At 37.5% G+C, this 23,664-nt stretch overlaps 1 protein-coding gene across 6 annotated transcripts in view; it reads right to left on the bottom strand.

Annotated features, from left to right (window-relative positions):
* Nucleotides 1–23,664, bottom strand: part of kst (spectrin beta chain, non-erythrocytic 5 kst) — a 372,152-nt gene that overhangs the window by 43,627 nt on the left and 304,861 nt on the right. For all 6 annotated transcript variants that reach the window (XM_083122546.1, XM_083122542.1, XM_083122545.1 and 3 more), the window contains 15 exons: nucleotides 22,840–23,100; nucleotides 21,696–21,959; nucleotides 20,396–20,680; nucleotides 19,183–19,439; nucleotides 18,388–18,574; nucleotides 16,242–16,442; nucleotides 14,879–15,109; nucleotides 13,713–14,087; nucleotides 13,164–13,346; nucleotides 10,761–10,951; nucleotides 8,641–8,809; nucleotides 7,438–7,557; nucleotides 6,757–6,939; nucleotides 5,879–6,001; nucleotides 1,360–1,496 (listed from right to left, as the gene is read on the bottom strand). In XM_083122546.1, the coding sequence (XP_082978672.1) occupies nucleotides 1,360–1,496; nucleotides 5,879–6,001; nucleotides 6,757–6,939; nucleotides 7,438–7,557; nucleotides 8,641–8,809; nucleotides 10,761–10,951; nucleotides 13,164–13,346; nucleotides 13,713–14,087; nucleotides 14,879–15,109; nucleotides 16,242–16,442; nucleotides 18,388–18,574; nucleotides 19,183–19,439; nucleotides 20,396–20,680; nucleotides 21,696–21,959; nucleotides 22,840–23,100 (3,167 nt within the window). The remainder of the gene's footprint in view (nucleotides 1–1,359; nucleotides 1,497–5,878; nucleotides 6,002–6,756; nucleotides 6,940–7,437; nucleotides 7,558–8,640; nucleotides 8,810–10,760; nucleotides 10,952–13,163; nucleotides 13,347–13,712; nucleotides 14,088–14,878; nucleotides 15,110–16,241; nucleotides 16,443–18,387; nucleotides 18,575–19,182; nucleotides 19,440–20,395; nucleotides 20,681–21,695; nucleotides 21,960–22,839; nucleotides 23,101–23,664) is intronic.

Raw genomic sequence — 23,664 nt, 5'->3', positions numbered from 1 at the left:
ATAAAACCAAGGAACATAAAATCGGGGTTCCACTGTATAATGTTCTCTTTTGACATGTAGCTTTACTTCCCTGAAACTTTCATCACATCATGTAGTTTTCTTAGAAGACTGGGAAAGATCTGGGCTAACAGCATGATAAAAGGAAAAAAAAATATTGTTAAAAAAAAGGATAGCAGTTGCTACACATGTATATTCAGTTGCTGGCCAGACACAGAAGAATGAACATCACGACAGGACAGCTGTATTACGTTCCTTGTTAATTCATTTGACAACCTTTTTAACTTTTATAATGTCCAGCCTACTGAGTAAGTTGCATGATGTGGTATAAGTTATGCTTTGATTTTTCGTTTACTCCCAACATGGAAAATCTTCATTAGAAGGTTGCAGAAAATTATCATATCACAATCTTGTTAAATAAGGTGAAATACCAGTGTTTTAATACAAGATTAACATTATACTTCTGCCTGTAGAAATTAATATTTGGTTACTAAAGCTCCACTGGCAGAGCAATGTTTCTCTTTCTGCTAGTGTGTTCATTACTGACTCAGTAATACAGTATAATTTTTCATTTGAGCTTGGTAAGTAAAATCTGTTTACCTAGATATGCCTTATGGTTGCATTTGTTGCAAAAAATATTTTGACTGTCTAGTCCAGGCCTGGTCAACCAACTGTACTTGTAGGAGAGCACTCTGGTATGCATGTGTAGGACTGGAGTGTTGTAAGGGGGAGTAAGCGAAGCAGGAGTGGGAAAGCTCTCAAACAGTGCAGCATAGCATTGTAATCATGGCAGAAGAAACAGGAAGTGGTTCTGTGAAAAGGCTTAGTGGCTTTGATGTGGAGTGTGCAGGCAGGAAGCTCTCAACACATGGAGCACTCGCTAGCCTTCACAAGTGCAAGCAAGTTGCCCAAACCTCATGTAGTGATTCATGTGATACTTTGTCATTATTCTCCACGCTCCTTGATGCACATTATAAACTCATGTAATGATTCATGTGATACTTTGTCATTATTCTCCGCACTCCTTGATGCACATTATAGACTATCCTATGTGTATCTTTGCACCAATGATTGAAGGCAAGTCACTCAAGCCATGACTAGCGATTCTACATATAATCTGCATCTGAGAGAGATCTGAAAGGAAAAATCCTGGAAGTCATAATGACATGTTCAAAATAAATTATTACTTACAAAAATGTTGCATCCATTGTCCACCATATAGAAAATTAGTCATTTCAATAAACTAGTAAACACAAATATAATGTTAGAAAATGCCATAAAAAGGCAAATCAAAAAGGCGTTAAATTTGGCAAAAAACATGCAACTCATACAGCCTTCATTACATGCATGCCCAATGCTTACCGAGTGACCTCGTCGAAAGATCCTTGGCGTACCAACATGTCTCTTCCTCCTGCATCTCCATTGAGAGCTCTCTCCATTTCCTCACGAGTTACCTTAATTTCTTGTGTCCTTCGCCTTTCGTCCTCACGTCGCCGTTCCTGTAATAACCAAGGCTATATGAGTACATGGTAGCTGCCTTTGTAGCAATACAAAATTCAGGCAACCTAAGCAATTGAATACTTACAAATATTGTACCATTCTGAAGAGGTCTTCTCCAGTAACCACCACATGATTTGCAGTTTCTTCATGTAGTCACACAACCACAGAACAAGCTGATAGCAAAAGAACTGTATTCGTAGTGACTAACCTTTACAATTACAACATATCTTTATCAAACGCTATAAACATAAATGTAATACAAGTTACAACAAATAATCAGTAAGAATTGAGCAAAAAAAATGTACTCAACATTATGCTGTATTACATTTTGCCAAAAATCTACAATTAAAATTTTGAAACGAAGGAACTGAACATGAAGAGAGAGAGAGAAGGAGAGAAGGAGGGAGGTTGGGAGGAGGGGGTGAGTGAGAGAGAGAGAGAGAGAGAGAGAGAGAGAGAGGTTGGGAGGAGGGGGTGAGAGAGAGAGAGAGAGAGAGAGAAGAAAAAGGGGGATGGGGAGGTGCTCCATAGGCTTATGGGTTGAGTCTTCTTTATTTACTAAAATACCAATTTTCTCAACCGTTTCTTGCTTTTGTTAAATTTGTTCAGGGAATACAAGGGAGGCAATATGGATCACTGGGGAAGGGGTACAATGTAACCCCTATTCCTTGTAAGGGCGATGACGTGAACCTGTCATTTGTAGTCCCGCTTTACATCATCCCATTACATTATGTGAAAATTTCCCACCCAGAAATTTTACATTCATAAAATTCCCCGAGAGGTTAATTTTCCTCATTGCTATTTATACCGATAGGTATCTCCACAGTCACCTTTCACTTTTCCTCCTTCGCACGCAACGGACAAATTACCAACACAGTTCGTCTCGTTTCTCACAAGGTTCAACGTCGTGTTAGTATTTCCTTCTCAATTGGGTCAAGCTTTTATATTGTATCATGTGCAACCTTTTATAATCGTAAGTTGGGACATTGTGAACTTTAGGCATGTATTATAAAAGTTACGTGTAGCTAGTATGAACTAAAATTGATTATTGCAACATAGAATCATGCCGTGAAACATTAGTAAGAAAATTGTGCATTTGATCAATTTTGAGAACCAACTAACATTCATTTTTTAAATCCTGCGATAGACATTTTTGGTTGAATTGCCACGCCCAGTTATTTTAATCTTGTGGTACCATTTTAAAAATAATCTGCATGAGCAGTATTTTATTTAAGATAATTAAGTGAGAAGTATTTGGTGTCAAATGAACTTAAGATTTGAACTTTTGGCATTGAACCTTGAAAACTTTTGCCCCGATACGCTTGCTGGATTTGCACACGAGCACGTGTCTACAAGGAAGTAGCGACAGAAAAATATTACATAACTGCAACGCTTGAATTTGACTCTATCTATTCGACGACTAGAATATTACAGTCAGGCTAATACGCTACAAGAACTTTTCAAAGGTATGTAAGAATACATGTGTCTATGGTGAATTGAAGTTAAGTAACAAACTCAAAAATTCATACGTGCCTATTCACCGCAAAAACAGAGGTTTTTGAACGGTACATATTTTTACTATTCGTGTGAATTCTTTTGATACTCATGCTCCTTTATGACTGTTAAAATTGTGAACTTTAATATACCGGCGATTTGCAGAAGTGACTTAATATTAATAAAAGATGTGATAACTGTTGGTGCATTTCTGAACGTACCATGCGAGTAACTAATATCGTGAGTGAAACATAGAAATGTACTTGTTGCGAGTATTTTGTAATAGTGTGGAAGTGCGTTACCAGAGCAAGCCAATTGTATCAATCCACATTTAACCTTGATTGTAATTCAGTGAATAACCATTAAACTCAAAAATCGTAAAGAAAGATTTATTGCAACGATAACATAACGAGACGTATAAACTCCCAATAGCTTTTATCTAGAAATTTCCGAGCATCTACTCATTCTCTTAAAACAGGCAGAAATCTAATTTTTAGGTATTTACAATTTTATGTATTTGATAATTTACTGAAATTCATGTGTTAAATACTAAAAATGCTGAAACATTGAATGAAGTAAATTTTATCATGCAATATTGCCGAAAGAAAAAAGGCATGTTTTAATTGAATTGTAATTTTGATTATAATGTATTCTGGCTAAAACACAAAAATGAGAATATTTGTCTGTACGAACAGGAACTAGAATTTTATTGCGAAAAGAGTTATTGAAACTAGGAAATCATTGAATGAATGTTGAAATACAAAAAAATTAAGATATAAACATATATAATTGAACGTGATACTTTTTCATTGGTGTGAAGGGTAATAAAATAAAATAGTTCATTGTATAACTTACTGACTTTTGGAAGGCCTAAAAGGGTGTGGATATAGGCATGTATGTTCAAACTGTTCTTATTGTGGGAATTATTCCGTATATCAGCGAACCCCGTAACAAGTTGGAATTGTAATTGTGGTTCCTCGATTTATCATTGTCTACGCGTATTGGTCTATGCTTATTTATTGCTTCCATTTTTAGAGGCATCAAGGAACGGCGTTACAAAGATTGGTAGTCAGCAGACCATGGTCATTTCCCCTTTTCTTGCATTAAGTGAAGTTTGAAGTGAATACATTTTCCCACCCGCCCACCCTATTGGAATTTTGGATTTTGGCTTGGGATATTGAGTGATTTATTTGATGTGTATGACTATATGTGCCTTTTGTTTTCAGCATAACATATTTACATTGTATTTTGAATTATTTTGTTGATGCAATTCCCCCCCCCCTTTTTTTCATATTCATTGGTTTTATTTTTATGTTAAAATTTTGCTGCAGTTACCTTGTCTTATATTCCTTCTCTTTTCAAATAAAAATTCACAACTTTCAAAATTAACATTGCAGTTCATAAGTAGTGTGAATTGGAGGAGTCTACGTCATTTTTTGTAAATCGTTTAAATTTGGATTTCTTTTGATTTTTGTATGGTGGAATGTTATATTTTCGGTTTTGTGCACTGGTTGGGTAAGGATGTCTGTGGTATCACCAGTTATTAGGCCATTTAGGTTGAATTTTTCTCCATTATTGCATACCAGGCAGGTTAATAATCATTTCAGTAATTTTTTGTTCCCCCCGGATGAGACTCCTGTCACAAGTTACATTCGATATTCCTTGGCAAATGAGATAATTGGTGATTTACCATGTATAGATGGAGAGGACCTCCATAGGGTGGTATTGTTTTTAACTTCCTTGCATAAAGCCTTTTCATTGCAACTACTAGACTTGGAATCACTGCTGTTTATGGCATATAGTCAGACTTCGGGTATTTTTCGTGCCATTTGGTACGAAATTTTGATTTTAAAGTATCCATGGCCAATTATGATTAACACAATTTGGAGTCGCCTGACAAATTTGCAAACCTTGAGGGACTTAATACAATTTTATGTGACTCGTCAACAAAGGACAAATCAATTCTTGTCAAGTTACATCCGCGAGGTGGATATTTCTTTTCATATCTTTCATGTCGATTGTAGCAGACATCTCAAAGTGCCCATTGCTCAGCTTCAACTGAAGTGTAGGCTTTGGCAGTGGTGGTAGTAGTGGCAGGGGGGATGCCAATCATACTGCGGGATGCCTTGCTTTCTAGCACTTCACGGACATCGAAGGTTGAAAAAAATAGTCCTCGTATTTTACTTTTATTTTTATTCTGCATCGCTTTTCTACATCATTAACTTATCATCATGATGATCATATGAAACTGATGGAGGGCCAAACATAAAGGAATGCCCTATGGCTGGGAATTTAACATAGAACCTTCACTGGCAAGATTGCAAGTCAAGCAATCAGCTACCAAGGTAACAATAAGCAAGGAACATGGACTTATGGACTAGTTTTTCACATGCAACCTTTACTATCAATTCACAAGGGTCAACACTGCAATCTTTTGTTTCATATAGCATGACATTATGTCAAAAAAAAAATCTATCATCCTTATGCACAATTTATATAAATGTAGGATGGGATACATTAATAAATAAAATGATTGATTGAGTTGGTGTTTTAAGTCCACTTTAGGCACAGTAAGGCTAATCAGGACTGGACCTACAATTTAAAGTGGGATCTGAAGCACTATGTGCCTCAAACCCAGGACCCCTTGATTACAAGATGATGACGCTACCACTACGCCATCGGGGAGGCCTAAGGAGATGAATAAACCATACAGTCTCTCCATGGAACATTTTCAGTTTCATACAGGTCACATTAAACTGAATTAATACAATGGATTAGCGTATAGCATATTGCATTAAAATGTAGTAAAGAATTAGCAATTCAAGGTAATTTTGAAGCAGAAATAATATAAAACTTTAATGTCCATAGTTTCATTTTGAACACTTACATCAGTTATCCTTTGTACTTCACGTCTCTTCCTAGCCTCCAGTCGTTCTTTTTCTATCCTCTCCTTCTCTGCTTGCCTTGCAGCCCTTTCTTCTTCCCTCTGCTTTCGGAAAGCTTCTTCCAACTAGAAAAAATAACAGAAGGTTAAGTATTCACATCACTAATGCAGTATACTACATCCCATGCATGCTAAAAACTTGTTTATCCAAAACGATTACAGCAAATTTTAAAAATACACAAAAAACATTTTCTTTTACTATAATTACTATTATTTTTAATAGTGTACACAAGCAACTCATGTGATATAATATTGAACAGTTAACATTAACAATAATATTATTTTATTGTTTATTATGCCACACTCACTGTACTTCTTTCTAACACAATATATTCCAGATTATTAAAAATTTCATTTATCTAAAATGGGCACAATCCTATCATAATTGGATAAACGAGCTTTTACTGTAAATATAATTTTGTCCAATTACATTTGATTGAAATGAAAATCCTCTGCATTTGGCTACTCGAATCATAAGAAAATTAGCCCTTCATGAACAGCAAAATGTAAGATAGGTCTCATGAAATAAACATCTCAATTAAAACTTTTCTGTCAAAAATGATCTCTTTATACACACTTAAGTAAAATATACCTGAGGACTAAATTCCACACTTACGACAAAAGCTGAGGATATAAAGGAGACTCAGCTCACCCCAGATGATTATACTGAGTGACTTAAATAGGAGTGAAGTTGACTCTAACCAACACATATATGTTCACAGATTATTATCACAGATTATTATACTGAGTGAATTAAATTCCCACAAAATAGGCGAAAGAGGGTGAGAGTGATGGAAAAGGGAGGGGATGTAGACACTTACCAGCGTAATCCTTTTGAGGGCTGCGAACTTTTCTTCCTGAGCTTCAATTGTTTTCTCAAAGTCCTCATGCTTTCTTATCAAGTCTTCCACCTGAGCAATCGTTTCTCCAAGGTTTTCGTCATGAAGGACAGGCTCCCGGCTCTGGATCCAGCTCTCCAGGAGATTGGCTTCCCTCTTGAATATCTGAAAGTGGAAAAAACCACATTCAGCTGAATGCTTTTTATAGATAAAAAGAAAAAGAAAATATGGTTTGAAGTTTTGTTTTAAGTCCACATTATGCACAGATAGGCTAATCAGGACTGGAACTTCAGTTTAAAGTGGGATCTGAACCACTGTGTAATGTGCCTTCACTGGGTACTGAAAACTGAAATTCTCTCATTCATTACAAAATGAAAGTAGAGGATTTCTTACACAAGTAGTCTGCAACATTACATAAATGCTACAGCACAACAGCCCTTTAATAGTCACTGTTGACAAGGCAGTTTTTCATTTGACATGAAGTCTCATGATCAAACAATTTTGACTGAAGCCTGCTCTACTTTTTAAAGTAAACCCACAATTGTTCTCATGATGCTAGATATCAAAATTTTGACTTTCCTACAGGGATCAAACCTGAAACAGCACATAAAGCAATGCCAAGCTTTGAATAACAATAATGGAGATGAAAGAGTTACTACTCACCTGAGTATCCAAGTTCTGTTCGTAAATAACTCGTCTCCTTTCCCAGGTGTCATTTAAAAGCTTCCTTCTCTGTTCCAACACTGCAATTCTCTCCTCTATCTCGATGGCAAGGAAATGACCCTGAAAAGACAGGAAAAACAGAATTTAGAGGTGAGCTGATAACGATGCTAATCTATCAATGTCAGGCAATACTAGTGGTAATGGTATCGGAAAGAGACTGCAATTTATTTACTGATACTTTTCCAGTGCTTCGGTCTTTTGCAGGGTTTGCAAAGATGCTGCTCGACACTTTCCTCTTTGAGACATGTGTTAGTAACATCCTCCCAGACAGTTTCAGACAAAAATGACACATCTTGTCAGATTCTGTGTGTGGCTGGTTGTACATAAAAACAAAAGTAACACCTCACTCTGCATCTCTTATCAAATTACACTCCAATATACCAACCGCTGATCATCTAAGAAAGTAGTGTAGGACAGAGATCATTAAACTTCATGGAGCTACTTTGCACATTTCAATATAAGTGGCAAGCTACCAAGGGAGGATTGACTTTTTTATGATGATTTCTTGGTTCCTTAAACCTTTTACATACAATGAAATTACTATTTTTTAAGGAAACAGATGCCTGGGGCAATAAAAATTATGTCACATTAAACGTCAATTTGCAAGATTTTTAACTTAGAAAATATTCTGAGATAATCACAAACAATTTGGATTGGTCAATTAAGTTAATTTCTGTTTCCTAGAGCTACTATTTGATAGACCTGTCAGGTAACTAAAAATGTACAGCTTGGGTAGTTACTCAGATACTGATACTTGACATGAACATACTAATATGACTGGTGCATTAGGGCCCATCTTTTCAGTTCTACTGACCCTAAAAAAGTCATTATATGTCAAGGTTTACTTGCACATGAGTCCAGCTCATTGAAGAATTATTATTATTATTATTGCTTCTTACATGTCACCTATGCTGGGGATACAATCAGTATGAGGATGCATTGTTGAAAAAGTTTCCTTCAAAATTGATGCCAGCACCTGCAATGTGTAGCTACTCATCCATGAACCATTGAAAATACCTTCATTAGCTTCCGGGCAGCCAATGTTCAATCGTTTGGCAAGCCACAGTGTAGGAATTCTGTTTCCAAACTGCAACTTCTTGTGCTAACCATAAAACACACACACACACCACATTGTTCAGTTACCTGATGAATAAGCTTCTTGCCAGCCTGGGAGAACTTGGTGAAAGCATCTGTGCGAGTATCTATTTCTGCACGATATTCAGTGTGTCGTGAAATGAGAGCCTCGGCACCAGACACATCTTGAGACAGCTCAGGTGTCGTCACTTTGGCTATCATCTCATTAATCCAAGCCCTGAAAATGAAATTAAATTAATGATCCAATTAATAAAATACTAATTGTATGAAACTCCAGATTGGAATTTATACATTACTATAGTAATGGCATTGTTCCCTAAAGGAATTTTATTTAATAAATTTGTTTTTATTGAAAAGACATAGTTAAAAAAACGTTTTTTTTAAAAACTGTATTTTGACACAAGTGGAGACATATTAATTTGCATATCTCCTCCCCTTCCCCACACACATATATTAGAGATGGACTGATCAGGTGCGGTTGGCCCTATAGTACACAGGAATAGTGAACTCCCAGTAATGTATGGTATTTAACTTGAGAATGAACGTTAAACAATGTCTTTACCTTTTGACAATTCTTCGCTAAAATTTATACACAATAAGTCATGTATTTGTGTCCGCAACATGGCGAATTCTTTTGCTGAGAAAGAGAAACTGCGAGTCAGCTGCCCTGGTGCAGTTCCTCTGTTTAACCCCCACAAGACAACTACTGCCACAGCCAAAGCAAAGATTGTCAAACCATCGGGTGACTGGCAAAAGCTCGAGGTGATATTGGACAAAATACATGCACGGGGGTTCAGCAGTAGACTCATCTACAAAAAATGGACATGCGCAGTTTGTGCTCTCACAGAAGCCGAGCAGAAGACACCAACGTCCTCGCTGCGAGTGAGACCCACTCAATGGTTCCTCCCTTCCAGTGTTGCCTTGTGGGGTTCTCAAGTTTGAAGCGCATTCATTACATATTCAATCTTCTCTTTGCATAATTTTTGTGCCGAACTACTTGGAATAAATCATCTGTTGAAAGAAAATGAGAGATTTCTAGTATGCACATGCCATTGGTTGCCATTTCCCTTTAATAATTGTGGGACCAGTTCTGAATAGTCATTTCTTAATTTCAGGCACGGACGTCTAGAAGAGGAAAAGGGGTGGCACAGCGAATTGGAAAATTTAAGCAACCTAAAACTATTTATTACACACATATAATTTCATATCAGTCAGCGTACTTTATGGTAATTATTATAAAGGCGTTGCAGGGACATGCTAAGTTCAGATGTTTGTCCACCTGAAAAAAAATGATCTTGCTTCCCATCCCTGGAACAAATCCTGATGACATCTATGATTTTCCAATAAAACCCCAAATTTCTTTCATAGAGGCAAAATTTATTGTAGTTAGTTTCAGTTTTATTCGCACATCCCTACTATGAAATCTTATTCTCCCAGATGAAAAACAGTTTGAGTCCTCCTTCATCCTTTCATTTGGCGAAGAAAATATATTCACGGAGACTGAATATGTGTCATTAGACTTTGGTGAACCCCCAGGAAAATAATGCAGGAGCCACAACTGATATGAAATTTTAGTGATACCATTAATCAATATTCTCATGATCGGATATAAAATTGCAAATATTCCTTAGGAACATGAATGGTTCATTAACATTAACATCTTTAATTAATTAATATTATTAAGTGGTTCATTAACATTAACATCTTTAATTAATTAATATGATTAAGTAACTTCATTAGTTCTACCTATGCAAATGAAGCTGCAAAAGGCACCATTTACTTTCCAAAACCAGGACATATTCTTTTTATGAATATAAATACAAAATCTTAACAAAATGGCAGACTATTTATAGCTGCAGCAGATAAGTAAAAATATTGGTAAACAGCAATACTGCTAGAGTAGCAATAAATCTGTCTCATACCTAATGTAAAGTGCATATTTTATAGTAATTGTGTTAGGGCACTCTGCTACAGAAGCTGGCAAAATAAGTGTTTTTGAACACGAACTAAGACCTTTTCAAACATCAATTATATCTCTAACCTTGATTTTATTCCACCCTGAAATTATTTCATGAAAGTAAGAACTTTCATGCTTTTTTTAAAATCTCCATGTTAATATTAAAAGCACTAGAAAAAATTCATAGAGATAAAACAATGCCAAAACTTACATGAGGTCCCTGTACTCATCGAAGTAGGCTTGCAGTTGTTCAGCCTGCTGCAATTTGTCCTTCCTTTGGGCAGCTTTCTCCAAGAGTTCATTCCAGGCCTCCACAGTCTCCTCATGTTTCACTTCAATGTGCTCCCGAGCATCAGGGAAGAGGTTTGCTAACCTTGTAGCCTCTTCCACCACAGCTTCCACCTAGTTAACAGACAATGAAGTAACTATGAGGTATGACAGAAACATATGAAGGGTACAGGAGAAAAACCAAGCCCACTTTTGGCGAAAATTGAGATTTTGATACCATGCTATTCTAGGGATGGTGTACTACATCCCCGCATGCCTAATTTTAGGAAAAAAAAAAACACTCATAATCCTGCATAAATCAGCACATGCAATATGCTTCACTCTGTAGCATTTTTAAACTTCAAATTGCATTCCTGCAAAAAAAATGAAATAGTGGACTTTGATTGTTTTTCCCCTGTACCCATCATATAAATATTCTTCATCCCCTTAAGGGAATGAAGTACGGTTTCACATCAGGTGCATATTTATTTCAATTCCATCAAAATGCAAGCAAACATTAGAAAAAGGGAACAGTGGATTCTAGGTCATTGATTTATCATTATGTTGCAACTGTAAGCAATCTTCAAGTCAATTATTAACCTTTTTGTCAACTCCTAAGTAATATCTTGTGGAGAATGAAAATGCTCTCTCTTCAACTTAGCATGTTTTACTAATTAGAGCAACATTTTGGTACTTTTTTGTAACAGCCAACTGTTTTGTGCAGTTATATTAAGTACTGGCTAAGTAGATTTATAAACAAAAGTGTCTCAAAAACAAACTCAAGAAAAACTATCACAATTATATGTACAGGGTCCGGCGGAATGAATAGCCTGATTTGAGTCACGTAGTATGGCGTCGCTGTTGCGCCTGCGCAACAACGTGTGTGCGCGCTGCATTGAGGAAGGACTGCCATTTGTAAGTATGGCCTTGTGGAGTTCGGAACATCGAGCATTCGCCGTTGAGGCGTATTTAAAAAATAACGAGTCTCCAATCACCGTGCAGCGACTCTTTCGTCGCCATTTCCAGGTGGGCCGACATCAGAACGTCCCGGATCATAGGACGATTGTACGGTGGGCGCAACGATTCAGGACTACTGCATCGTGTGCAAAAAAGAAAAGCCCGGGGCGACGAAAGACACAACGGACCCAGGAGCGAGTGGAGGAGGCCCGTCAAGCACTGATCCGAAGTCCTCGGCGTTCTGCTGCCAGACATGCCTTGGTGCTAGGAATGTCAGATCGTTTCCTGCGGCGCATCATCCATGAAGACCTCCACTTCCACCCCTACAAAATGCAGGTTGCACAGAAGGTAACCGAACAAAATAAACATGCCCGACGAACCTTTACGTTGCTTTGCTTGGAACTTTTAGCAGCCGAGCCGCAGATGCGAAACAACATACTGATGTCGGATGAGGCTCATTTTGATCTGCACGGTGGTGTCAATAAACAGAATTACAGATACTGGGCACCATTTAATCCTCGTTGGCTGCATGAGCAACCCCTGCACAGTGAACGTGTGACGGTGTGATGTGGTGTGGTATGGTTTGGCATCATCGGTCCATATTTTTTTTAGGATCTTCATGGACGTGCGGTAACGGTTAATAGCGATCGCTATGTCCAAATGTTACATGACTTCCTCCTTCCAAGGGTGAACAATGACATATGGTTCCAACACGACGGAGCAACAGCCCACACGGCCCGTCGGTCCATGACTGTCTTGCGGCGTCATTTTCCTCGTCGATTGATTTCCCGATTTGGGGACATCCATTGGCCATCACGGTCGCCCGATTTTCTGCCCCTGACTTCTTCTTGTGGGGCTACCTGAAAAGTCAAGTGTACGCTACACGTCCTCATACCATGGCTGAACTGAAGGCAAGGATACGTACAGCTGTGGATGTGATCCCATTGGACATGCTGGAGCAGGTGATGCGAGCTTTAGTTCGCCGCCTGGAAGAATGCGCTGAACGTGATGGCGACCATCTGTCGGGCGTTATCTTCAAAACCAAGTAAAATGGCATATATGGTATGTAATGGCATCTATTATTCTTTGTTTTCAATGTGTGTTTCAATAAATTATTCGATTTGTTTCGACGTTCTGTCCTTTTTATATCCTACTATTCATTCTGCCGGACCCTGTATATCCTAGTCACTTTTGTCATCAATCATTCAAACTAGAACAAGGACTATGAATTTGTGATGTCATGTAAAATTTAACCCCTATTAGCCTACACAAGCATAAAGTGAACACAAATCAAACAAACAATGTTAAATTTAATGTTTTTTTTCAGCTAAAATATGCCTCAATATACGAGGAGGTTATGCCAATGAAATTTACACACACACACACATACCTGTTCCTTCACAGCAGCCAAGTCTCGCTCAAAGCCTTGATGTTCTCGTATGAGGGCCTGAATTGTTTCTAAATCTTGTCCATAGTCCTCCGAAGACAATGACCCTTCTTTCTCTTGAATCCAACCAATTGTCTCATCAGCAGTTCTGTCAAATACGTGGACTTGTTTCGCTCCCATGAGTGCCTGTAATTAAACATAAAATCACTTTACCAAAGGTAATACAATTTGATGAGAGTTTCACAATTCTTTTAACAGGTTACATTACACAACTACACAAATGTGACTAACATAACCAAAGTGAATAGGCCCTATGACATGGTTACTTTGACGTGTTTGCCCACACTAATAATAATAATAATAATAATAATAATAATAATAATAATAAATGACGATGATAAAAATAATAATAATAAGCCTATATGTCTTAAAAGAAACTCTGAATACAATTTTAACATTTATAACTACAAAAATTTCAAAATTTCTGAGAAGGTAACGTAGGGTTCCGGTAATAACAGTCACCATGGTAAGCAATAATTTGATTGCACTTACATCTTCTCGTGCATGAGCTAGCTCCTTCAAATCTTCCCACAGCTGTTCAGTCTCCTCCAGCTTGTTCTTAATCCTGCCAGGCTCCGGGTGTCCCTCACCAAGTAACTGCTTTCCAGTGTTTATCACTCCAGACACCCTTCCTTCGCTGGCAGCTAGTCCCGTGAGGAAACTTTCAAATGTCTGAATGAGTAGTTCTACATGTTCCACATCGCATCCATAATCTTCTGATGCAGCAACTGCAGTCTGGTCTCCAATCCATTCTGCGACCTCGTCAGACTCTCTGAGAAAACGGAACAGTTTCTTGCTCTCAACCAACCGTTTGTAGCGCAGTTCAGCAAATTCTTCCAGTTCATGGAACTGAGCCTCTATCTGAGCCTGTAAACAATAATAGAAGCTTAAACTATATCATCACAATGACTAAATAATTCGTACTTTATCGGTAAATTGTTGTTGATTTTATTGATCTGATATTCATAAATGTCCCTTAACTTAGTGTAACCGGAGTATAAATATCTTAGACATTATGCAAAATGTATTATTCACTATTTTTGCATTGTAGGAAGTAATGGATTTTGTGATTAAATGGTTATCTCATGTGAAATTATGAATATTTTAGTGCAAATATTTTGGTAGATTACTGTGGTATAGTTCCATACCAAAAAATATATATATAAAAAAAAGGCCCCTGACCACCTTTACCCCCAGGGTTTCCGCCAGGTACCCATGTTATTCGACGCTGGGTGGGTGCCGGGGCTGCTTCCATCGTTAGAAAAGTTCCTGGATTTGAACCGGCTGGGGATTGAACCCAGGACCTTTGGCATTGTAGTCAGATGCGTTACCGACTGAGCCACCGCGGCCACCCAGCCAAAATATATATTATAACTTACAAATATTCTGAACTACTTTTAAATTGTTACAATTTTCATATTCCATGATGTTATACAATGCCTAAATATGTAGTTTCTTTTCCTAACACCAAACCCACTGCAATCACCAAGTTACATAAATTAAATTAATAAGGAGTAATTTTATCAGATCAGTATAATAAAAATAGTGTCGTTATAAAATTTATCTGAATGATAATTTTTAAAAATATTTCACAGTTTCGTGAATATCACTGTATAGATCAATAAAATACATACTGAAACAGTCCCCACATTCCATACCTGTTTTCGTCGTATGTTTTCGTTATCAAAGTGGCCTCGTTCAATCAACCCTTGGCTGAGCTTTGCCAGACGACCTACAGTATGCTGGAAGCCATTGATGTCCCTCTGAATTCCATCCAGTTTCTTCATGAGGGACTGGACAGAATCTTCATCTTTTCCGAAATCTGTAGATGTTAACAGAGGGTGCTTCTCTCGGATCCACGCTTCCGCTTCACTTGCTTCCGCATAAAACTGAAAGAATAATATTAATGACAAAAACACATAGAATAATGAGAAAGTAGAGCATCAGATAAGTATCATGCTAGTAACATAAAATTACCCCATAACACATGCACTCTAGACAAAGGAAAAACACGTGTCTTAGGGTCTAGAAAAAAGTTATTCAAGAAGCTATAGTGATTCATGATATGGTGCCAGTAAACATAGTGAAAGTATTGCATGGCAAAGTTCCATATTTTCATTGATTGATTGAATTACATTATGTTACGTTGCTTTTCTGCCACTTTTGGTTAATCACGATGATTGGGATGAATGGTGGTGATATGATGAGATGGAGAATTATAAACACATATAGATGACACAACACAATTCCTGGCTGCAGGTGCCACAGACTCATTGGTTTGCAAATGCAGTCTAGGGTGTAATTCAAGACTTGATACAAAAGGAAATGTGGGAATGTGATTGTTACATTAAAAAGACACAATCCCGGCAGGCAGACAGCACATTCCTAAGCACAACGTGGAAATATGGAACTTTACCATGCAAGCTTTTGTGGGTTTTTTTTTCTTTCAGCAGATGGGTGGATAAATAATGTAAGGAAATAGTAAACTGTAAACAGGCTGTGAAATATAGAAATTTGCTTCTTGTGCAGTAAACTAGTAGTTAGTGACTTGTTTCTAAGAGACAGAATCAGTGCAAAAAGCAATACAGGAAAGCACTGTAATATGTGAACTTTAGTAAACATCATCAGAGCGCATATCAAATGGCACCACAAATCTCAGGCATACCATTCTCAAAAACTAAACTCATGCATGACCATTTGGCAAATGTTATAGTGCAAACATTGTGAATCTATCTGTAACTGTGTTTCAAACATAGCCATTTACTGTGTTTCAAACATAGCCCTTTAAAATTTTCCACTTTTTCTGGTACACTCTATATTTCTTGTACTGAACCAACAAAATAAAAAATACTAAAGAAGTTAACAGGAACATGTAAAAAATTATACTTATTTCGTAATTTCCATTAGTGGTGGTACATAGTACATGCCACAAGTTGTTGAGAAGTGATTCAATGAGATTTTCTTGTTTCTCCACAGAACTACTATTTCTACAATTATTAACTTAATTTAAAACAAACTCACCATTTGTGATTCCACTGCATCCAACAACCGGAGCTTTCGCACACTTGCCAAATCTTTCAGGTGCCCAAATTGTTCTTGAAGCTCCAAAACTCGAGATTCTATTTTGTTGGCTGCAAAATGGCCACTGTGCACCATCTGCTGGGCCCTGTTTGCAATCACTGCAACTACTGGATCTCTGGAATTGATCTCAGCCTCCAAAGCCTGAGAACATTATTAATGGTATTAGTTATAATATTTAATTTGTGCAGTTTTAACAAATGTGACAACGGAAAATTATCAGCATTGAAAAGTAAGATTGTTATATTAAATACAAGTTTCATCCTCTAGAATGCGGATGGCCAGTGAAATCTGAATTATCCAAATTCTGGAGAATTTTTATTCCTGTTCTGATATCCCAAATCTTGGATGACGTCATGCATCCATTTGCAAATTCAGAATGCAATATTCATATCCTGAATCCTGGATTCAAATCCCAAATCCTGGAACTGATATTGAAGTCCTGACATTGAAATTCTGGATCCAAATATTCAAATCTCCAATCCTAGATCCAAATCTTCAATTCAATATTTGAAATCAAAATCCTGGGCCATACACTCATATCTCAAATCCTGTATCTGACATTCAAATCCCAAATCATGGATTTGATATTCAAATCCCAAATCTTGAATTTGATATTCAATTCTCAAGTCCTGGATTTGATATCCAAATTCTGAATCTTCACAGATGTGGATCCACCCATCCCTACTTCAGAATACCAGGTGTATAAGCTTAAATCTGCTGTTTGCTCATAGATGGCGTTAGTGAGCGTATGAAGCTACCATGAGCACGCCATACCTGGTGTTTTTATGAGTTGGACATCTGCCAACACAAATCAATGCACATCGTTAGCAGGTGCAGACAACAACAGACAGTGTTCCTGTGGTAAGCATGTCTAGTTTTGTGCCAGAAAAAGAGCATATGCGGGAAGCTCTGCTTTTCTGCTTCCATTTGAAGAAATCGGCTGTCGAATCGCATCGAATGCTTATGGAGGCCTATGGTGACAGTGCTGTATCGGAAACAACGTGCAGGGATTGGTTTCGTCGGTTCAAAGACGGCAATTTTGACCTGAGCGACAAGAAGCGTGAAAATCGGCCCAGGAAGGTTGAGGACCATCAATTGCAGGCTCTTTTGGACGAGGACGATACCCAAACGCAAAAGATGCTTGCCGAGCAATTGGGTGTTACTCAAGCAGCCATTTCCATGCGTCTACGTGCCATGGGAAAGGTTCAAAAGATCGGAAAATGGGTGCCGCATGAATTGACCGATCGGCAGCTGGAGAGACGGCAAAACACATGCGAAATCTTGCTTGCCAGACAAAAAAGAAAGTCTTTCCTGCATCGGATTGTGACTGGTGATGAAAAGTGGATATATTTCGAGAATCCTAAACGCAAGAAATCGTGGGTTGATCCCGGCCAACCATCAACATCTTCCTCGAGACCAAATCGCTTCGGCCGGAAGACGATGCTGTGTGTTTGGTGGGATCAACAGGGCATCGTCTACTTTGAGCTGTTGAAACCTGGTGAAACTGTCACTGCCCACCGCTACCACCAACAACTGATCAAATTGCACCGTGCTCTGTGTGACAAAAGACCGGATTATCAAGAAAGACATGACAAGCTGATTTTCCTCCACGACAACGCCCCATCACACACGTCAAGACTGGTCCAAAACTACTTGGAGACACGCAACTGGGAGGTGCTACCCCATCCCGCCTATTCACCAGACCTGGCCCCTTCCGACTACCATCTGTTTTCGTCGATGGGCCACGCCCTCGCTGAGCAGCACTTCGATTCGTATGCAGACGTCCGAAAATGGCTTGATGAGTGGTTTGCCTCGAAAGAGAAGGACTTTTTTTGGCGTGGTATCCACAAATTGCCCGAGAGATGGGCAAAATGTGTAGCTCGCGAGGGCAAGTACTTTGAATAAATTTCTTGTTGCTTTCTATGAACAAACCATGTGTTTTTCTGACTACAAAACAGCAGATTTAAGCTTATACACCTGGTACACAATTGCATTTTTATTGGATTACATTCAGCCGTAAGTGTTTGTTGATATCCACAAAGTTATAAATAATTTAACTGCCTGCTAATTTAATTGACAGCTCTACCTGGTGTTTCTTTTGAAGACTCTGAACAGCAGTCAGGTTGGCCCCTAGGTCCCTGGATGCAGCCTGAGGCTCCTTTTCTGCGATCCACTGAGACTCGTCATCAATGTCCCTCAGCAACTGTTGTAGTAGAAGGGCATCTTCCAGGTTGTCTCTTCTTATCTGCATTGGCTCTTGCAGTGACTGGTATCTGCAACAATACATCACATTGAAGTTAATCTAAACACTTAAAAATTTGTTACTTCAGGTTTATTTTTCTTACTTTTGATATTAATTTACTGACATGGAAAATCAGTATTCTACTCATCTGATATTAAATGACAACCTGCAAACAACCCATTGCAATGCGTTTTACATAAATATCCTATCAGTAAAATTATCGAAAATTCTACTGAAAAAAAAATACATCAACATGCCTATATATTCCAAAAATACCAAAGGAGTAATGATCAATTTGTTTCTTTGCTCATTCATTTACATTTTCTTTTGATGTTATAACTATTGACTCACAAATGTTACTAGCATTTCCCGGCATTTTGTGGACCCTACGACATACTTAAACTCCAGAAAAGTATCAACCTGATGAGTGATTAAATTCAAACAGATATTTTCTGACACTGATATCACTGGTACTGACCAATACCGATTCATAGTATCAGTATTAGTCCAAGGGACAATACACTTGCACTAAAAATAGAGTTCTGAAACTGGCCTGACCACCTATTTAATGGCACATTGTACCTGATGCAAAAATGTCTCTAGAGTTTTGCACACAGACAAACAACATTGTATACACACCGCTTGATAACTGCCTGAGCACGCTCCTGAATTTCTTCTTTCATGAAATGATTTGTTCTGTGGAAGTTAGCGGCAGTGTCTTTCACTTGTTCGATAGCTTCGTTGTGGCTGTGCACGTCGCTTTCCAGTATTTGATGTCTCTTCAGCAAATGTTGAACGCTTGCAAGGTCTTTCCCATGGTCCTCTGACTGGAGCTGCGTTTCCACATCATCCATCCACATTTCAAGTTCATCCAATGTTCGGCTAAATAGTAATGCCTGAGGAAATTTTAAAATCTTGTTTAGTAACAAATCTTATCTATGGAGAATTGATTCACTATCAATTTCTAATGAACATTACTGAACCAAATTTAAGAGAGCTTTCAAACTGAAGTGACAAGCCACTCCAGTCTGTTAAAAAAACATTCCCTGCATATGCGTGACCAACATGAGGTGACATGATGCATGATATTATTGAGAAAATGGCCCAGAATGGCAAGTATGTCACTTCAATACAAAAGGTTGCATTTATCATTTCGATCTGAAAAGTACCTAAACTTTAGATATTTTGTGACAAGAAATAAGTTAAAGATTCAATCTGAATATTGGCCTACAAGTCAATTCTGTTATTTTTTTCACACACTTCTATACCCAGCCGTAGTTAACTATGAACATTATAACAGGATAACAAGAGAACGTGGAAACTGTTCAGTTCCTGTACAGTTTTAGCATCACAATACTGATTGCAACTCTCCAAGTACTACATAGAATACATCTCCTGTGTGTGCCTAATTTAATGAATCCACAAGTACTGTTCGACATACTCACAATCTGGTTGAAAACTAATAATCAGCATTCTCCAACTACGACTGTCATGTATTTTGTGGGTTTTATAACTAACAGGTCCATTTCAAGCATGTGATTTACTGTCTTAGATATATATGCAATTGGCCAAAACAGTAAACAACACTAAACATAATATATTACACTTCCAAAAGTACAAAGAAGAAAGTGTGACAAACAAGTACACATTCGCATTGCAAGATGTATCCATAACTCATTCCATGTTGATCTTACTGTACAGATGGTGAACTTCGGGTTTAAACAAAGCACATTTTGTGGGCCACGACATTATATTTTTGACACAACAGGCCAGAATTTAAGTGAGTTTTAGTGTTATAAATTAATTGAAGGTATATAGGTAGTTCTGCTGAAAACCTTTAGTCTTGTCATACCTGGTAAGCATCATTCAGTCTTTCTTTCTTTAATTGACTAGCATCCTGCAGCTGCTTCCACTCCGACTCCAGCTCATCCAATCGCATTCTGATCTCCATGCTTGCAAAATGTCCTCCTCCAATAAGCTGCTCCCCTTCCTGTGTAACGCTGTCCACTCTCCCCTTGTTTGCAGAGAGCTCGGCTTCAAATACCTGGTGTTTCTGTATTTTACTTTGTAAGTTTGAAGGCTCTCTATAGGATTCGTCTGTTGCTACTTGCAGCTTATGGTGTATCCATCCTTCGACCTATAAAAAGGACCAGAGTTGGTTTTGAAAATATCCTTCACATAGAAATACAACGCTACCCTGATTTTATGTTTCCATATTTTACATTTTCCTGCATTCAAGCTCTGTGGTCCCAATAATGCAACATGTTATTAAAATTTCCCAGATTTTTCCCTGAATTGTGAGTTTTTCTTTTCACCTTAGTCCCTTGAAAAATGTAAACTCGAGTTTCTGTTGTCAATTAAAACTGAATTAGCTATTAGAATAACTTACTGGCACACAGAGAATTAATATTAACTTACTGCAAACTTTGTGAAAATTTCAACCAGATGAGTTTATCTGTAATATTACTGACTGCAACTTAGTGCAAAATTCTGCAATTTTGTTACTATTGTTATGAATTCAAAGGCATAATTTATACACCCCAACATTGCAAAGACATAATTCATATACCTTGATATTACAAATTTTTGACAAGTGTTACCATATCCATCGTTAATTTGTAAAAGTCAGATTTGAAAAAGATAGCTTGTAGTTACTGGATGTTTTGGCCAATAAACATTGGTCTTCATCAGGAATAAGTAGAGATGTCCTCCAAGTAAAATTACATGTATTAAAATGCTGAAATGTTCTATTTAAAATGTAAAAAATTAACCTTTTAATACCATGTGATTTTACCTGAAAAGCATCTCTACTCCTTCCTGATGAAGACCAATGTTTATTGATTGAAATGTTGAGTAACTACAAAACACACCACTACAAGAGATGCTTTTAAAATCTCATTTTTATAAAGTAATGTCACAATATATGCAATTTATTTTTCAAAGCAAAACTCATAATAATCAGTCAGTGACATATTAACTGAGCAGCTAAATGAACTATTTTGTTTCTTTATGCAACATTTGCAATTTTGTGTTAGATTGGTACAGTAGTTATCAGTATCAGTTCTATTTTATCTGTACTTTATCAAATATCAGCAAGAATTTCACCCTACAATTTCTCAAGTAACTATGCTAAATGTGAAATAGCTACATACCTCATACATGTTTCTGAGAAACTGTTGAAGCTGTCGAGATTCATGAAGTCTGTGTCGACGAATGGTGGCACTTTCCTTTAACCTGTCCCTTCGACGACACACTGCCTGTAACCTCTGTTGTATTCCATCGCTATCATAATGATTGGCTGCAAGGATTTCCACAGCAAACCTTTCAAGCTCCTCCACGCGGCCTGCCTGTGCAGCGAGAGTCTTCTCAAAAGCCTCATGCTTACGGAGCAACGCTTCCACACTCGCCAAGGAGTCCTGCAAGTAAATTACATACTTGTGTGAGACACTTATAAAATAATTTTCAATCATTAAACTTCCAGTGCATTCATATGATACAGATATAAAGGCTAATATAAGACTATATGTAAATAAAGTTTATATAATTGCCCATAATCTTGATATAAACAGCACTAAAATTGAAACAATAGGTTTTCAGTGTTTCGGTATCTTGTTTGCAACATTAGGGGACTGAAAGATTATCATAAGGAGATCAAATTCATTCCTTGGGAATTGACCACCTTAACTTTCAAGGGGATATGAAGGAATTTTACAATGCTAGGTCTTTTAGAAAAAGTTCCTTTTGTGATATTTTGCATTTTTTAAAACTATGGGCATGTATGGGTAATAATAATAATAAATGCATTATAATTATCATAATTTTTTAGTATGTAATACGCATATTTCTCAAGTTTTTGGTCTCAAACGTTCTGTATAGTATTTTCAATGGCTGCAAAGACAATCTGTAAAGATTGAAAAAAAACAAAAAACAGTCTACAGCATTTTGAATTAATAAGCAAACAAACTTCTCTCAAGATATTTTGATCAAGTTTAAATTCTATATGCATGAGAAGCACAGTGGGACTTAAAGAGTTAAAAGTGAGGGGCATACTCCCCAACGATTATGAGCAAATATTGAAAGAAATAATTCATAAATTCATAATTTACATGAATTTTCAAAAACTGTACGGAGAGAGAGGGGATGAGCGGATGGATAAATAAATCAATAATTAACTAACAATAAATCAATAACTAACTAACAAACAAACATGCACTCACTCACTCTTTCACTCACCCTTCCCCCTTCTCTCTAACCATGAAAATAAAGCAGCACAGAATAAAGTGAGGAGTAACTTACTCCAAGATCATCATTATTAAGGAATGCCTCCTTGGAAGCCAGCCAATTGTCTGCTTGGTCCGACTGCTCCTTGAACAGCTGCAGCTCATGTGCCTGATTCAGGCGATGCCTCCTCTCCTCCCAGGCAGCACTCAGGGTTCTCCTCAGCTCCTCGAGATGAGCCAGGCTCTGTGCAAGGTCTTCCTGTCCTGGTGAAGGGGTTAGACGCTGGCCAAACTCCTTCAGGGCTTTGAATGTTTCCTGGCGCCCATCAATTTCAGCCTAAAATTGAGGGTAAAGATATGATTAGTCTATTGGCAATGTTTTACCTATGGTTGGAACAGATTAATTGGGACTCTTATTGGTATTAGCCAATATCAGTGTATTGGTATATATCAGTGAAGTTGCTGAATTTTACACATCTAATATTTCCATAAATGCCTGTAATTTATTGCAAAATTCTGCCAGTTTGTTATTATTTATATGCATTAGGGCTCAGTAGATACCGATGGCAATGTATTGGTATCAGCTTGTACCAGTCGTATCGGTATTAGAAAGTATCAGTTCAAACATAATCATTGATACTAGCTGATATTTTTCTGGAGTCTGTGAATCTCGCAAGGTTTGCAAAAATGCCATGTAACACTTTTGGGGCCCTGGAAATTATACATTGCAACAGCGTAGAGGAGAGAGATAGCTTTTGTGATTAAATGATTATCTCATGTGAAATTATGATTAATTTAGGGCAAACCTCTCACATTAAAAACTGTGAACAACTGTAAAAGTTTCAATTTCCATGTATTGTCATTTGTATTGGGTCAAAGTGGTATCAGCTCAATCCTACTA

The sequence above is a fragment of the Lepisma saccharinum genome, chromosome 5, assembly GCF_977018435.1.
Source record: "Lepisma saccharinum chromosome 5, izLepSacc3.1, whole genome shotgun sequence".
NCBI classification, from domain to species: domain Eukaryota; kingdom Metazoa; phylum Arthropoda; class Insecta; order Zygentoma; family Lepismatidae; genus Lepisma; species Lepisma saccharinum.
Note: the sequence above shows the minus strand (reverse complement) of the source record. Positions and strands in the feature narration are given on the sequence as shown.